The sequence below is a fragment of the Aquarana catesbeiana genome, linkage group LG06 (genome assembly GCF_042186555.1).
Source record: "Aquarana catesbeiana isolate 2022-GZ linkage group LG06, ASM4218655v1, whole genome shotgun sequence".
NCBI classification, from domain to species: domain Eukaryota; kingdom Metazoa; phylum Chordata; class Amphibia; order Anura; family Ranidae; genus Aquarana; species Aquarana catesbeiana.
The window spans coordinates 286,485,571-286,502,021 of NC_133329.1; the positions used below are offsets into that span (position 1 = coordinate 286,485,571).

Sequence of the window (16,451 nt, forward strand, 5' to 3'; positions counted from 1 at the left end):
GACCTTTATAGATCAAAAATCGAAATGATACATTTCAATTTGCAGTGTTACATGTATTACCCACCAAGTTTTTTTTCAAAGATAGTCTTTATATTATGTGAACTGAATGTTACACACAATCTGATATCTGGCAGGTTTATGGACAGTATATGGAAATATATATATATATATATATATATATATATATATATATATATATATATATATATATATATATATATATATAAATAGCACTGCCTTAGAATTACAATACTAAAGGAAGGGTATTGGAGCTATTATGCAGATTGTTCTTTGCTATTTTAACCAGTAAATAAAATATACAGAGAAAAACTGGAAATAAAATGAACACAGGAAGATAGAATTTTAAATGCAGGGAACATTTTTGTTGAAAATATAATATACAGATATAGGTTACTGTCTGTTTTACAAGAAGAAATAGAATGAACACTGAGGCTAAAAACAGCAGCTAGGAACAATAAATTCTGACAGTGATTTCTAAGAAGATGAATAAATCAAATATTTTTTCCAATTTGTATTCCCGAAATACAGAAATGTAGCTATCTAACCATTGTATTACGTTAATGTTCCAATATTCTCTTTTAAATGCAATTCATATGCTTTTCTTTTTTTTTAAATCAGAATTTGCGTTCGAGTTCTTTTTTTGGGGGGGCCATGAGAACATGCAGTTATATTTCTGTATGTGCTGCATGGAACTCACAGCAAAATGTTATTAACAATAAGGTAATACTAATAAATGTATTAAATGTGTATGAAGCAGCAGAAGCATGAATAATTACTGTACATTGTACTGAAATAGAAACACACATAAAAAATATTTTATTTGAAGGGAAATTTCTCTGTTGAAATTGCTCTCCACGGTCCAGTTGTGAGCCACCTGTGCTGTGTTGTGGAGGACAATTACAAAATCATGTACCTCAATCACTTGGGAATGAGTATAAACTAGGAGGGCAGGCTTAGGTCACACCACATTTGGAGGCTTCGGCAACAAAGAATCATTCATAAAATAATCCACTCTGCATATTTTAGATTTAGTAATATAATAAAGGAATGATGCACTGAATATACTTATTAAATTATGTAGGGTTGTATTTAGATATGCAAATGTAGGAAAGAAATGTAAATGTATTTCCATATCCATATAGTCATGTGGGAAACAGTGATGTATGTAATTGTGTGCTTGAGAACTCAATACCTCTGTGATTAAAGTCATACACATACGCAGGACAACTGACAGCAAGTATCTTCCCCGGAGTTCCTCTCGGCCAGCATACCAATCCATCCCATTCTGGCAAACAACTTCCTTCTGTTCCTGTGTCAAGACAGAAATAAGTAATCAGCAATCTGGCTCAGCTTATCAGAATGGCAAAGCTGATTAGCAAACATTTGCCTGTTTGGGAAAAAGAGGGAACGGGAGATGCAATGGTATTTGTGATACATGTAAATAAGCTTACATTGTAAATGTAAATTGAAAAAAACAGCACAATTTAAAGAGGAAGCATCTGTCCACAGAACATTCTCTCAGGGCATGTTAATTTTAATATAAAACAGCAGTGTTTTCATCTTGATTGACTTTATAATATTTTATTATATGTGTTAAAAATTGTGTTCAGTATATGGGTAAGAATAAAGTTGTTGGTGCTGTGTGTAAAAATATTAGTGATGAATGTTCTATGATACAAGATGTCGGGTTAAAAGATGCTGTCAGTACTGGGAAAAAGGGTTTATCACAGGAGGATGTGGGTGGTTGTGAGGGGCGATAGGGTGAGTGCTTTTTGGGGAAGAAAGAAAATACAAACACATTTCCAATGAAAAATTACAATTACCATGATAATTACCTGTTAAAGTGATTGTAAAGTTTTTTTTTTTAATAAAGATGTTATACTTACTTTCTCTGTGCAATGGCATTGCACAGAGTGGTAGCTAACCTCCTCTTTTGGAGTCTACGCACTGCTCCTTTCCGGTAAGTGCCCCAATAGCAAGCTGTGTGCATGTTCCTGAGCTGGGCTTTGTGAGTTCATAGACACACACAGTTTGAGTTTGTCACACCCCTCTCTCTTCTCCTCACAGGATATGACTAACAGCAGCAGCAGCCATTGGCCTCTACTACTGTCAGTGTATCCTGTGAGAGCTGGAAGAGAGAGCAGCAATGGGCACAGTGCTAGATCGAGAGGGTACACAGGTAAGTGTTTTAAGGTGGGGGGAGGGGAGTGTGTGTGTGTGGGGAACAGGCAGTGGAAGATTTTTTACTTTAATGCAGGGAATGCATTAAGGTAAAGATACCTTAAAGCCCCATACACAATACATCACACTACACACTACATACATCAGATTTTCTGCTGATTTTTTCCTTCAGATTTACCAAAACCATATAATATGAGGTCAAACCTTAGGAGTTTCAATTTGCATGCAATCAGGCAGGCCCTTGCACTACATGGTTTTGGTAAATCTGAAGACAAAAATCAGCAGAAAATCTGATAGTGTGTATCCACTCGGCTACCGGCCATAGTCAAATGACGTCCTCACTTTGGGGGGGGGGGGTATCTGAATGATGCCTGTAGCTACAGGCATCATTCAGATATCATTCTTTTCAGCCGGCAATTCTGTGCACGATAAGAATGATTATAGCGGCACTTCCACCGTTCTTATAGGCTACGGGAGGGGGCGCCCCCCCTCCCGCCGCCATCTGGTGCTTCTCCTGGCTCTCCTGTGCCATCGGGAGCCCGGAGAATGAATTGGCCAGCGCTGGATGAGGACGATAGAGATGACTGGTGACCAGATGGTCACCAGTCATCACTATGATCGTCGGAGGCCCGGGCGCGATGTTATGACGTCACGCCCGGACTCTGCATTGTAAACAAAGCCGCGATCGCGGCTGTCAGCATGAGATCGGAGAATTTTTTTTCCAATCTTATGCTTTACAGCCTGGAGGAGAGATGTGGGGTCTTATTAACCCCGCATTTCTCCATAAAGAGGACCTGTCATGATAGATTCCTATTACAAGGGATGTTTACATTCCTTGTAATAGGAATAAAAGTGATCAAAAAAAATGTAATGTAAAAAAAGTGTAAAAATAAAAAAATAAAGCAAAATAAAAAAATAAATAAAAAAATGTTTTTTTTAAATGCCCCTGTCCCCGGTAGCTCACGCTCAGAAGCTAAAACACACGTAAGCTCCGCCCACATATGTAAACGTCGTTCAAACCACACATGTGAGGTATCACCGCGTGCGTTAGAGCGAGAGCAATAATTCTAGCCCTAGACCTCCTCTGTAATTCTAAACTGGTAACCTGTAAAATTTTTCAAAGCGTCGCCTATGGAGATTTTTAAGTACCGAAGTTTGGCGCCATTCCATGAGTGCGCACAATTTTAAAGCGTGACATGTTAGGTATCTATTTACTCGGCGTAACTTCATCTTTCACATTATGCTAAAACATTGGGCTAACTTTACTGTTTTGTTTTTTTTTACGCACAAAGCTGTTTTTTTTTAAAAAAAAACGTATTTGAAAAATTGCTGCGCAAATACTGTGCGAGATAAAAAGTTGCAATGACTGCCATTGTATTCTCTAGGGTTTTTGCTAAAAAAAATATATAATGTTTGGGGGTTCTATGTAATTTTCCAGCAAAAAAATGATGATTTTTACATGTAGGAGAGAAATGTCAGAATTGGCCTGGTAAGCAAGTATGGGGCTTTAGAGTTTAGAACATGTTTAAGTTTTCTGATTAGTATATAAATTTAAAAAATGTTGTTTGTATACTAATTGATACCTTCACTCTATAAACCATTCATACCAGTTTCCACAGTTGCAATATCAGCAGTGGGAATGAGGTTCAGGTTTGACACATGCTGTGGGTCTCATAATTCATAATAAATTTCGCCATACAAATTCTATTGCAAACAGTAATTTTAGCTAGCCTAAAAGAGACAATAATGAAGGTTATTTTCATGTGCCATCCCTTTTACTATAAAAGGGGGTTACACAGAGCAGCCATAGTGTAAAGCCTCATACACGCGATCAGATTTTCCACAGACAAAGCATCAGACTTTTGTCTGAAGGGCGTTGGCCAGGAACTTGTCTTGCATACAAATGGCACAAACGGCATACAATTGTCGTCCAACAAACACGAACGTAGTGACGTACTATGTGGTTTTTCAGCTCTTTAGCGCCACCCTTTAGGTACCTTCTGCTAATGTTGTGTTTGGTGATCATTGATTCTGAGCATGCGTGTTTGTACTTTGGACTTTTGTCTGACGGACTTGTGTACACACGATCAGAAAATCCAACAACAGACCGTTATTCGCGGAAAATTTTAAAGCCTGCCATCCAACATTTGTCGGATGGAGCGCACAAATGGTAGGATTTTTTGCCAACAGTCTGTCAACACACAATTCCCGTCAGAAAATCCAATCATGTGTACGAGGTTTTAGTGTATTTTAATCTGTTGTAGAGAAAGCTGACAAACCATATAGGGAGAGAGTAAGGTCAGTTAGAAAACTGTACCTTAATTCTGATTGTTAGCCTTTTGGAAAGTCAACCCTTTTGCTGCTTTTGGGGACTTTGTCTTAATATTTTGTGGCTTTTGTCTTATTATTTTGTGGTTGATTTGAAATCAGTGGTCACATTTAGCTGCTGTCCCATACATGGTTAAACTGATTTTTTTTGCCACAGGGCTTCCCTTTAAAAAGAAAAAGAAAAAAAAAGTGGACTCTTATGCCGCGTACACACGGTCGGACTTTTCAGCTACAAAAGTCCGACAGCCTGTCCGACATACTTCCGGCGTACCTTCGGTGGACTTGCGGCAGACTTTCTAACGAACGGACTTGCCTACACACGACCACACAAAAGTACGACAGCCTAGTACGCGGTGACGTACACCAAGTCCGACGACACTATAAAACGGAAGTTCAATAGCCCGTACGACACCCTTTGGGCTCCTTCTGCTAATCTCGTGTTTATCTCATGTTAGTAGAAGTTTGGTGAGAGACGATTCGCGCTTGTGAGACTCGTATTTTTCAGTTCGTTTTAACTGTTGTTCAGTCTGTGCTTGTGAGGTTTGTATCTGCTTTTCAGTGCGTTTGGTCAGTTGGCATTGAGAAATCTTTGTTTTATTGTCCGCTCGTTCCTGATTTTCAGGTCGCTCTTCACAGGCCTTGCTGTTCTTCAGTGCGTTCTGTTTAGTGCGTTCTGACCAGCCGACCGTTTTGAAACCATGTTACCTGTACGTACTCGTCGTCGAGCTCGTGCATTGTATGTGTTTGGTGCTGTAGTTTATTCTTCAGACCAAGACCAGTCCATAACAGGGCGAGGAGGAGTTCATGGACCAAGAATTGGTTGCTCCAGCGTGACCAGTTCTGTCACATGCCATTGCTCCGTGAGATCCGTGAGAATAATCCTGAGGATTTCAGGAACTTTCTCCGGATGACGGACCCAGTTTTTGACCGTTTGTTGGCTTTGCTGACCCCCTATATCAGCAGGCAGGATACCTGCATGAGGCAAGCCATCACTCCGGAGCAGAGGCTAGTTGCCACGTTGCGGTACTTGGCGACAGGGAGAAGCCTGCAGGACCTCAAGTTCTCGACAGGCATCTCCCCCCAGGCTCTGGGGATCATTATCCCAGAGACCTGTTCTGCCATCATCCAGGTCCTGCAGAAGGACTATATTAAGGTAAGATATTTTTCTTTTATTAGCATCACATGTTCTTTTATGTAATCTTTGATAATGTAATGTATTTCTTGCTTCAAACACTACTTACCATCATTGCAATATAGTGTGAATGTCCCCTTTTTATCCTCACACATGCTGGATTTTTTTCCTGTTATTTTTTGTCATGCATGTATATTTTCCTTCAATAACCTCCCCAGCATGCAATGATGGGAACATATCCACCTAGTCTACTCATTTTGAATGTATTTTGTTTGAGTGTATTTAGTGTGCTGATAATTAGCAATTAGCTTGATTTCCCAACCCCCCCCCCCCACCCTCGTAAAAATTTGCTTGAATGTTCTGTGGTGTTGATTTGTCTAAAGCAAATATATGTTGCACTTTGCAAAATGCATGTGCACTCTACAAGTGCATTTGTTCCAGTGCTTTAGTAAATGAGCAGAAGCTCTGCTGATTTCCATCATCAAATCATATGCAAGCCACAAAGTGTTTTCATTAATTGCCCTTGCATGTGATTGTGTACTCCTTGCAACATGAATGCCTTTTTACCTTACCTCATTTACTGTAAGCTGGTTAGCAACTGCACCTGCAGAGTGCAACAACTGCAGTCTTGTAGCCTTTTTAGTCCCTAAATTCCTGCGTGTCCTAAAAGTAATCTTTTTTAGGGATTTCACAACCCCCTAAAATGTAATCAATGTTCCATCAGAGGGGGTGAGCAATCTGATAAGTGTGCCTTTCCATATTAGTTATTCCAGAAGAATTAAATTATTTAATGTTATACTGATGCTGGGGAATAATGTTTTTAATTGTATAATTTTCTTGCAATGTTAGCTTCCAAATTAATGATTTTGGTTTTCTTGTTTGATTCCCCAGTTTCCTTCAACGCCCCAGGAATGGCAGACTGTGGCATCCCATTTTGCCAGCCGTTGGGACTTTCCCAATTGTGGAGGGGCTATAGATGGGAAACATGTCCACATCGTGCCACCACCCCATTCGGGGTCATACTATTTTAATTATAAGGGGTTCCACAGTATTGTTTTAATGGCGGTGGTGTCGGCACACTATGAATTTTTATATGTGGACGTGGGGAAGAATGGCCGGATGTCGGATGGAGGAGTATTTGCCCAGACGGAGTTCTGCCAGCGTCTCCAGAGTGGTGGCCTGGGATTGCCACCTGATGCGGATAACGTGGAAGGACTCCCCTTTGTCTTCATTGCCGATGAAGCCTTCGCTCTGAGCAAGCACCTCATGAGGCCATTCCCCCAAAGAACCCTCACCCCGGAGAGGAGGGTTTTTAATTTCAGGCTGGCCAGAGCTAGAAGAGTGGTTGAGAATGCGTTTGGAATTCTGGCCAGCCGGTTCCGCCTGTTTCAAACATCCATTAATTTGGCGGAATACAAACTTAATTTTATCATTTTATCGTGCTGCATTCTGCACAACTTTTCACACAAACATTCTCTAAATTATATAGGAACAGTTGGGCCTGAGGCCGGACTTATAGATGACAACCTTACGGGCCTGGATACTGTCCGTACTGGCTTGGCCCCCCAAAGTGCCCGTCAAGTTAGACAGCAATATGTTAATTATTTTATGGGTAGGGGGGCCATTGCAATGGGCCAGGATATTTAATTTTTTTAAATAAAAAAAATATTGATGAAATCTGGAATTATATTTATTGCTTGCCTTTCTTTTGGGCTTTCTCCTAGGTTATGGTCGAGCAGTTGTAGTGCCAACTGTATTTTCCTTTTAAATGTCTAAATAAGCTCCATTGCCACTGTAAACAACTTTTTTACAATTATAACCAAACTGATACTGAGCATTGAAATAACAAACCACACATTTATTTAATTCCTATAAGGAGATGTTTTTATTAATCATTGTTATGCATTCAGTTATGCATTTAGTAGAAAATGTTCATAGACAAAAATATAATGATATCTTAATAATTTGCAAAAATATTATTATATTTAAATATTTCTACATAATCCACAAAAAAATTTTTTTGCCTTTTTGATTTTCGCAAACAGGCTTTTTTTTTTTTTTTTTTTTTTTGGAAATCCTTTTTTGTTTATTTTTTTGGTTTTTTAAAATCCTTTTTTTTTTTATTTATTTTTTTTTTTTGGTTTTTTGGAAAATCAATATTTTTTTTTTGTTTTTTTTAAAATCAAGTTTTATTTTTTTTTGTTTTTTTTAAAATCAAGTTTTTTTTTTTTTTTGGTTTTTTTCTAATCAAGTTTTATTTTTTTTTTGGTTTTTTTAAAATCAAGTTTTATTTTTTTTTTGTTTTTTTTTAAATCAAGTTTTATTTTTTTTTTGTTTTTTTTTAAATCAAGTTTTATTTTTTTTTAGTTTTTTTTTAATCAAGTTTTATTTTTTTTTTGGTTTTTTTCTAATCAAGTTTTATTTTTTTTTTTTGTTTTTTTAAAATCAAGTTTTATTTTTTTTTTGGTTTTTTTCTAATCAAGTTTTATTTTTTTTTTGGTTTTTTTAAAATCAAGTTTTATTTTTTTTTTGGTTTTTTTAAAATCAAGTTTTATTTTTTTTTGTTTTTTTTCTAATCAAGTTTTATTTTTTTTTGGTTTTTTTAAAATCAAGTTTTATTTTTTTTTTGGTTTTTTTTAAAATCAAGTTTTATTTTTTTTTTTGGTTTTTTTCTAATCAAGTTTTATTTTTTTGTGGATTTTTTATGTATTTTCTAGAAACAGCCCTCCTTTTTTAAATTATGTTAAACAGCCATATATGTTCAGCCAAAAAAATAAAGAGAAGGCCCAGAATGGGGTCAGCAAAACAGGAAATGAAGGACATGATCGATGTTTTGGGGTTTCAAAAAGGGCATTTAGATTCTACCCAAAACATCAATCATGTCCTTCATTTCCTGCTGCATACGATCCAGCCGATTACGCATTTCATCGATCTCCCTGTTCCAGGCCATTATTTGACCAATTAGCCGTTGGGCACTGTCTGAGGTGAAATAGTCACTTCTTGTACCTAAAGTGGAATGAAACCAAAAAATGTGTTTAGAAATATGCACACATACATAGTTTACCTTACCATAATAAAGCTGTTGTCTCAGACACTGACCTGGTGGGGTGCCCATGTAGCATAATTCCTCCACATCCTCGGGGGTGGCACTGTTGCTTGAATCAAGCACAACCAGATCCCCTAAAATAGAGTAGAAAAATTACATTAAAGAAAAGGCAGCCATGCATAGATTACCGTAAGCTGGTGTGTCAGACACTCACCTGGTGGGGTGCCCATGTCGCCCACCTCTCCTTCCTCCACATCCTCAGTGGGACTTGGGCTGATTTCCCAATCATGTTGTTTGGCTTGGGGTGGACTGTCTTCTTGTTGGCTGAGTGATTTTTCCCCTATGTGAAACAAAAAATTAGTAATCTACTTAGCACACAGATATTTTAGTACATAGTAATTTTCAAACATTTGGAGTGAAGTGGTTTGTGTAGAGTTCCTATTTTACCTCAATATTTAAAATTATAAAGACATATCGGATAGATAGATATCTAGATATCAATATCTCGAAATATAGTTAATAATCTTTTGATCTCTCTCTCTCTCTCTCTATATATATATATATATATATATCTATATATATCTATATATATCTATATCTATATATATATATATATCTATATCTATAGATATATATATCTATATATACACACATATATATAGATAGATATATCTATAGATATGTAACGAGGTTTATTAAAAAATCGTTTGAAACGATGAGCAAAAAAATCGTATAGGAAGGAAAAGCACATGGAGCAGTATACAAGGTAATAAACACAAGAGAAAAACACGACAAGTACTTACTTTTTTTCAGCACTTTACGGATCCGTCTGTATTGATCCGGCTCCCTGAGCTTGAGGTCAGACCATCTTTTGCGAAGTTGATCCTTGGAGCGCTGGACCCCAAAAGAAGCCTGTAAAGTGTCCACCACCTTCGCCATTATTTTGGCCTTGCGCAAATTTGGCCGTGCGTACGGCCCATACTTCCCATCATAGTCCTTTTTTTGAAGAATGGCCACCATCTCCACCATCTCTTCAAAACTCATATTGGAGGCCTTAAATCTAGGCCTCACAGATCTGGTTGACGTTCCAGCCTCCGGGCTTTTTTCGCTACCTGAGGTAGTTAACATGTCAGGTGTCTCCGCCATTATTTACCCCACTACGCGCCGTAACTAAAAATGGGCGGAGAACATGAGTTAAAATCGAACGTCAGGGGCGGGCGACGCAGGCGGAGTTTCACACATGCGTAGTGTATAAAGAGGGGCCTTGCGCACGTGTCGTACGTACGTTCTGTGCGTCGAATTAGGGGGCGGAGAACATGAGTTAATTTCGAACGTCAGGGGCGGGCGACGCAGGCGGAGTTTCACACATGCGTAGTGTATAAAGAGGGGCCTTGCGCACGTGTCGTACGTACGTTCTGTGCGTAGGTGATAGTGGACCAGGACGTTACAAAACGAAGGTAATTTTAAATATTTTTTTTTGTTTTATGGTCATGACTTTGTAGCAAGCGGCCTATATGGCTTGATAGATTGATGAGGCCTACATAGGGAGAAGATGATGAGGGGTTAGCAGAAACCTAATAATAAGTGTTTTTTGTCTTGTGACTTTATCTTTTCCAGATATAATGAATCCCCTATTTAAGGATCCAGAGTTCCTTACAGCTTTCATATCTAAATATCGAGAGATGAGGAATTTGTGGGAGGTGAAACACCCTCAGTATTATGCAAAGCATGTGAGGAAGTCAACGCTGGAGAGACTTCTGTCCTTTGTCCAGGCGACCATCCCGGAAGCAACAATGGAGACATTGCTCAAGAAAATTGGGGTCTTGAGGAATATGTATAAGAGGGAGCATAAGAAGATCCAGGAATCAATGAGATCAGGAGCATCAGCAGATGATGTTTATGTACCCAGGCTGTGGTACTACAATCAACTCCGTTTTCTTGATGACCAGAATGAAGCTAGGGCATCACTTTCAACCCTTCCCTCCACCCTTCCCTCCACCCCAGCAGAGGCTGATGAGGAGCAAGCTGGGTCTTCCATCCTGGATGAACCGGATATGACCATCTGGAGTCAGGTAAATTATATTAACAAATATTTACTGTACTAATATTAATGATGTTAACTGGATGTTATAATTGTCTAAAATAATTTTGGCCTCAAAATTGTGTATACATATCAATTGACAGGAGTGGCTAAATATGTTTGGCACCTGCTATAAAAAATTAGGGTGTCTGATTAGACTCTTTTATTAAAGAGATGTATTCACATTGAATTTGCTAGTCATGAGAAGCAAATTGTGTGTCATTGATGAACCCCAAATAAATAAATAAAACTATGTCCTTTTTTTATACACAGGATGAGTCCATCCAGGAGGAATGTGTGGAAAGTGGCAGGCAGGAGGAGACCGGGCCCATGGACAGCCTGGAGGAGGGCGGATTCTCCATCATCCTGGAGGAGGCTGGGCCCAGTGTCAGGCAGGAGGTGGCTGGTCCCAGTGAGGTGGCTGGTCCCAGTGAGGTGGCTGGGCCAAGTGAGGTGGCTGGGCCCAGTAGGAGCATGACCCAATCACAAGTGCTTCCCCTCCACCTTCCCAAAAAAAGGGCCAGGAAGGGGACGGTCACACAGGAGGCATCCCTGCGCCTCATGCAAGAGGCCACCCATTTTTTGAAGAGCCCCCCTGAAGCGGAAGAGTCCTATGGCTGCTACTTAGCCAGCAGGCTTCTTCAAATGGATTGGGAGCAGCGCCTCATTTGTGAGCGACTATTTGGGGAAACAATCCAGAAGGGGCTGCAGGGCACGCTAACACGAAACACCCAACTACATGAGGCAGCCCCCCCTCCTCCTCCTCCTCCTCTTCCTCCTCCTCCTCCTCCTCCTGCCACAACTGAAACACCAGAGCCACAGCCTCCAAAGAAGGCTACAGGGAAGGCTGCAGGGAAGGCTGCAGGGCAGCGTGGAGGAAAGGCTGCAGGGAAGAGAAGAAAGTGATGACTTGGGTTCAGTCTGGTCTGACAGAAGACGCAGGCTGTTGTAGTACCACAGTCTGGGGACATCTATATCATCTGCTGGTGCTGTTGATCTCTGGGATTCTTGGACCAGATTGTGCTCCCTCTTATATGGACTCCTCAAGATCCCCATTTTCTTGTACGCATACTTTTTCCAGCATTGACTTCCTCTTTATTTTATTTAGACCATAAATAAATGGATATTTTTTGAGTTTAGGTTTTTTATTTTAAATCATAGATTTTAGACACAATGTTTTAAATTAACAAGGGACAACAATCTCATTGATTTTGCAAAAACACAACAAAAATAGATTAAAATAATGTTAATAATGTTCGAGTGGTAAGTATTTAAAAAAAAAAAGATACATAACCAAAAACGGTTCTTTGGGTTAACTTTATATAAAAAAAATAACAAATCACTATAAAAACAAAAATTATAAAGGGTTCTTTGTGGTAACTTTACAAACATTAAAAAAAATTTAAAAAATATATATAAAAATGGGTTCCCTGTGGTAACTTTACAAAAAAATTTATAGATAAACAGAAAAAAAGTTCCACAACAATCATAAAATAAATATCTGGATAAAAATTACAAGAAAAGATGACTCCACCAAAAAAAAAAAAAGTTTAAAAAGTATTATTAGTATGGAAACATTGTTTTGAAAAAGCATACCATGTCATTCATGAGATCAAAGAGAAAAAGAATCCAGAAATCTGTTTGGGAGAACTCTGTTTGAATATGAACAGCAAAACATCTTCGTTCTTTATAGCATTCGTAAAGAAGACATTAAATGCGCTGCATTCAACGATCACAGATTTTGCAGCGTGAGGAATGTGCTACCTACAATACGAACACTAGTTTTACTAGACCGAGTGCTTCCGTTTAGTTTTTGCTTATGAGCATGCGTCGTTTTTTTGTCCGTCGGACTAGCATACAGACGAGCGGACTTTGGGGTCCGTCGTAGTTACGACGTAAAAGATTTGAAGCATGTTTCAAATCTAAAGTCCGTCGGATTTGAGGCTAAAAAAGTCAGTTGAAAGTCCGGAGAAGCCCACACACGATCGGATTACCAGCCAGCTTTAGTCCGTCAGCGTCCGTTGGACTTTTGTAGCTGAAAAGTCCGACCGTGTGTACGCGGCATTAAAGTGGTTGTAAACCCTTACAGACCACTTTTGACTAGAGGTAAGCCTATAATAAGGCTGACCTGTAGGTACCGTGGATATCTCCTAAACCTGCATGGTCTAGGAGATATCAGAATGTGAAAACATCATCGGCACATGCGCACTGAAGAACGGACCGAGCGTGCCATTTCTTCAGCTGATGTGCCGTTAACGGTGGCTCCCACGCGCGTGGGAGTGACATCATCGCGGTTCTGGCCAGTCACAGCGCTGGAGCCCGCGATACCCAGAAATAACTCCAGGAGACATGGCCAGAGCAGTGTGCCGGGACCGCTGTGGGGGCTTCAATCTAAGGTAAGTATTTCATAATGAGCTGGTATGCTATGCATGCTAGCTCATTATGCCTTTGTCTTTGACATGGACATTCATTGTACTGTTCATTTAAGCACAAGAGAATCCATTTTGTTCTCACTGTTGAAATGTGTTCTGTAACCTTCACCTAACACACAGACACTTCTCCTACTAAACGCTCTCTACTCCCCCCTCCCTTTTCAAGGTTTAACTTTTGCAATTGTTCTATTCGCTAGGTTTTAATAATATATTTCTATTTGTTAGCTTTTAATAACATATTGCTATTTGTTACTTTTTAATAACATCTCACACCACCCCTTTCTTATCTATGTATAAAATAACATGTAATAATAAATTTTTCACTGAACGGACATTTTAAACACAGTGATTGAGTCCTGTGAATCTGTTCCTGCAGCTGCAGTATTAACTTTGTTTTAGAGTCCCAATCAGAAATCAGTCATATCAGTCTTGGCGAGCCAGCCAGGAGTTTGGCAGAGTCTCCAGAAGGAACCGCGCTTCGATCGGGATCATCGGGAAACGCAGACCTCAAATGCCGGCTAGGTAAGCTGCCCTTAAGCTTGCTATATTTCTGCCTTTTCCTATGTATCCTATCTGTCGGTTCTCAAGGAAACCAGACCACTCTCGGACCTTTCTGGTTGGGTAACGTGTGTGTGTGAATGCGTTTGTGTCCCCCTTCACGGGTTGGACTGTGTGTGGATAGGGAAAATCCTCTGCAGTTCCCTGCGTTGACTCCTTGTGGGCGACCTGGGTCAGAGGCGCATGGTAGGGTCAGATAAAACTCACAGAGAAGAGAAGAGACGAGGAGGGTCTCTTAATGAGTGTTTTGTCTATTGTCATAAACCCCTTCTATCCACATAGATAAGTGGAGACTATTCTTGTAAATCTGCAGATTTGCTGTACTATTTGTTTTAGAGGCAAGAGGGTGTAGGCACAAGTAGAGAAGAGAGAAGACTGGCCAGTCATTATGGGCATTAAATTAATTAAGGGAATGAAGGGAGAGAGGCCTTCAGAAAATGCCCAGCGCAAGATGAGCGCTAGAGAATATATGAACCGAAGGTACGGTTCTGCCTATACTGAGCCCCTAGATAAATGGGTAGAATGGACAAAGGGAACAGCTAAACCTTTAAAATCTGAAGGGACTTTTGATTTAAAAGTATGGCAAACTTTTCTGCACGATTATGGCCCACTACTGTGCAGTGAAGGAACGTGGAGAATAGCTTGCACATGGGAGACAGAAGCTAAAGTAGCAAATCAAACTGGCTTGACGGAGATATTTAATAAAAGTACTGCCCAAATTTACTACGTTTGGCCAGAAGACTCTGTAGAGGAGGACCCCCCACCTTATGTGGCTGCCAGTTTGGCTTTAAGGGGTCCACGCACAAAAGCAAAAGAATTAGATTACATGGAACACACAAAAGATGAGCTATGCAATATAGTAGAGAGCAGAGGTTTAACAGCCCCATATCAACCTACAAAGAGGGATTTGGCTCGTATCCTAGAAACAGATGATTGGCATAAATCAAAAGGCACATATGCAAACCTAGATCTCTCTGAACTTAAGGCTTTGGCCAGAGAAAGAGAGATAGAGTCTGAACTTCCAGAGCAAACCATAATTTCCAAATTGTGGCAGCAAGATGAAGAGAGAAGGAAGGGAGATGCCAGCCCTTCTGCCCCTGGCATAGAGAAATCTGTTGCAGTTTATCCTGTCAGAACCCAATTAGTTTTTGAAGGTGATGCTGTTGACAGTAAGTCTCAAATTAAATGGCATGTACCTTTTAGTCCCCAAGATATGAGAGCCATATTAGAAGGATTGGGAGATCCTAGAAAGAATCCAATTGGGTTTGCAAACAAACTTAGTGCTGCACAGGAAGCATATGAGGCTTCTGCTACTGACATTCATCAGCTTCTTATTAAAGCAGTGGGAAGCAACATGTCTGGCTATATACTTAAAGAATGTGGTGTAGACGTCAAAAATCTAGGTAAGATGGTTAGTGGACGGGAGGTTTGTGAGAAATTGAAGGAAAAATTGCCCCAAATATATGGACAAACCAGACATGCTGAATTTATGAATGCTAAGCAAGGGAAAGAGGAAGCAGCAGGGGCTTATTGGAGGCGGTTAAGTGATATGGCTGAGGAAGCAGGCATTAAAATAGAGGAAGAGAAGGCGGGAGAAACTGCAAGTCCATCTACACAACTGGTGAAACAAAGGTTTCTTGATGGTTTAATACCCCAGTTGAAAGAAAGGTTGTTCACAGCAAGGCCTGAGGCAGGCAATATGTCTATTCGAGACGTCCTGCCTATCCTGTTGTCCATAGAAAACAGGATTAACCAAAAAGACAGCAAACCCAAGGTAATGTACATGGGGAAGCAGAGAGGAAAAGGAAGAGGAAGAGGCAAAGGCAATTTCAGAAATCATGGCAATCGGGGACCAATTATATGCTACAATTGTGATGGGGAAGGACACATAGCCAAATTCTGCCATCTTCCTGACCGTAGACTAGAAAAGAGCTTAGGGGCCCCTCATGCTGATCCCAGTTCTCTGCCAAAAGCAGTGGATCAGGCATAGGAAAATGGCATGCCAGTATCAATCATGTTAAATAGGGGAGACAATGGTCCCGAGGCCAGAGTAAAAGTATTTTTACAAGAACTCCCTTATCCTGGAGGAGAAACAGAATTAACCTGTTTAATTGATACTGGTGCAAGCCGAAGTGTTTTTAATATAGAGGACTTACCTCCAGGATTATTATCTACAAATGTTATCTCTGGTGTTGGCCTAACCGGGACCTCTACTGATTTGGTTGAGTCCAAGCCACTTAAACTCAGGCTAGGACAGCAAACAGAAATTGTCACTAAAGTGTTAGTTTCAGACACAGTTCCTACCAATCTTTTGGGAGCTGACATTTTGAACCAAATTCTAGCAAACATAGACTACACTCCTACAGGAGTCCAAGTGGTCAGTAGTCTATCAGGAGAAGTTTTAAATTCTGCCTGTGGAGTATTTTTAAATCCAAGACTCCACTCTGTCATTTCCACCAGAATTGAAAGTGATTCCCATTGAATTATGGGCCACCAGTAAATATGATGTAGGTCTGCTGGATTGCACCCCAGTCATGATAAAAATTAAACCAGGAGCCCATCTCCCACAGATTAAACAGTACCCACTGAGTATTGCTCAGACTGAGGGGATAAAGGATCAAATCACTCAACTGAAAGCAGCAGGGGTTGTTGTACCAATTAAGTCCCAGGTCA

The 16,451-nt window shown here is 39.8% G+C and overlaps 1 protein-coding gene across 1 annotated transcript in view; it reads right to left on the minus strand.

The window, feature by feature from the left end:
* Positions 1-16,451, minus strand: part of PTH2R (parathyroid hormone 2 receptor) — a 1,009,699-nt gene that overhangs the window by 679,424 nt on the left and 313,824 nt on the right. The window contains exon 3 of the mRNA XM_073633425.1: positions 1,214-1,330. Within this exon, the coding sequence (XP_073489526.1) occupies positions 1,214-1,330 (117 nt within the window). The remainder of the gene's footprint in view (positions 1-1,213; positions 1,331-16,451) is intronic.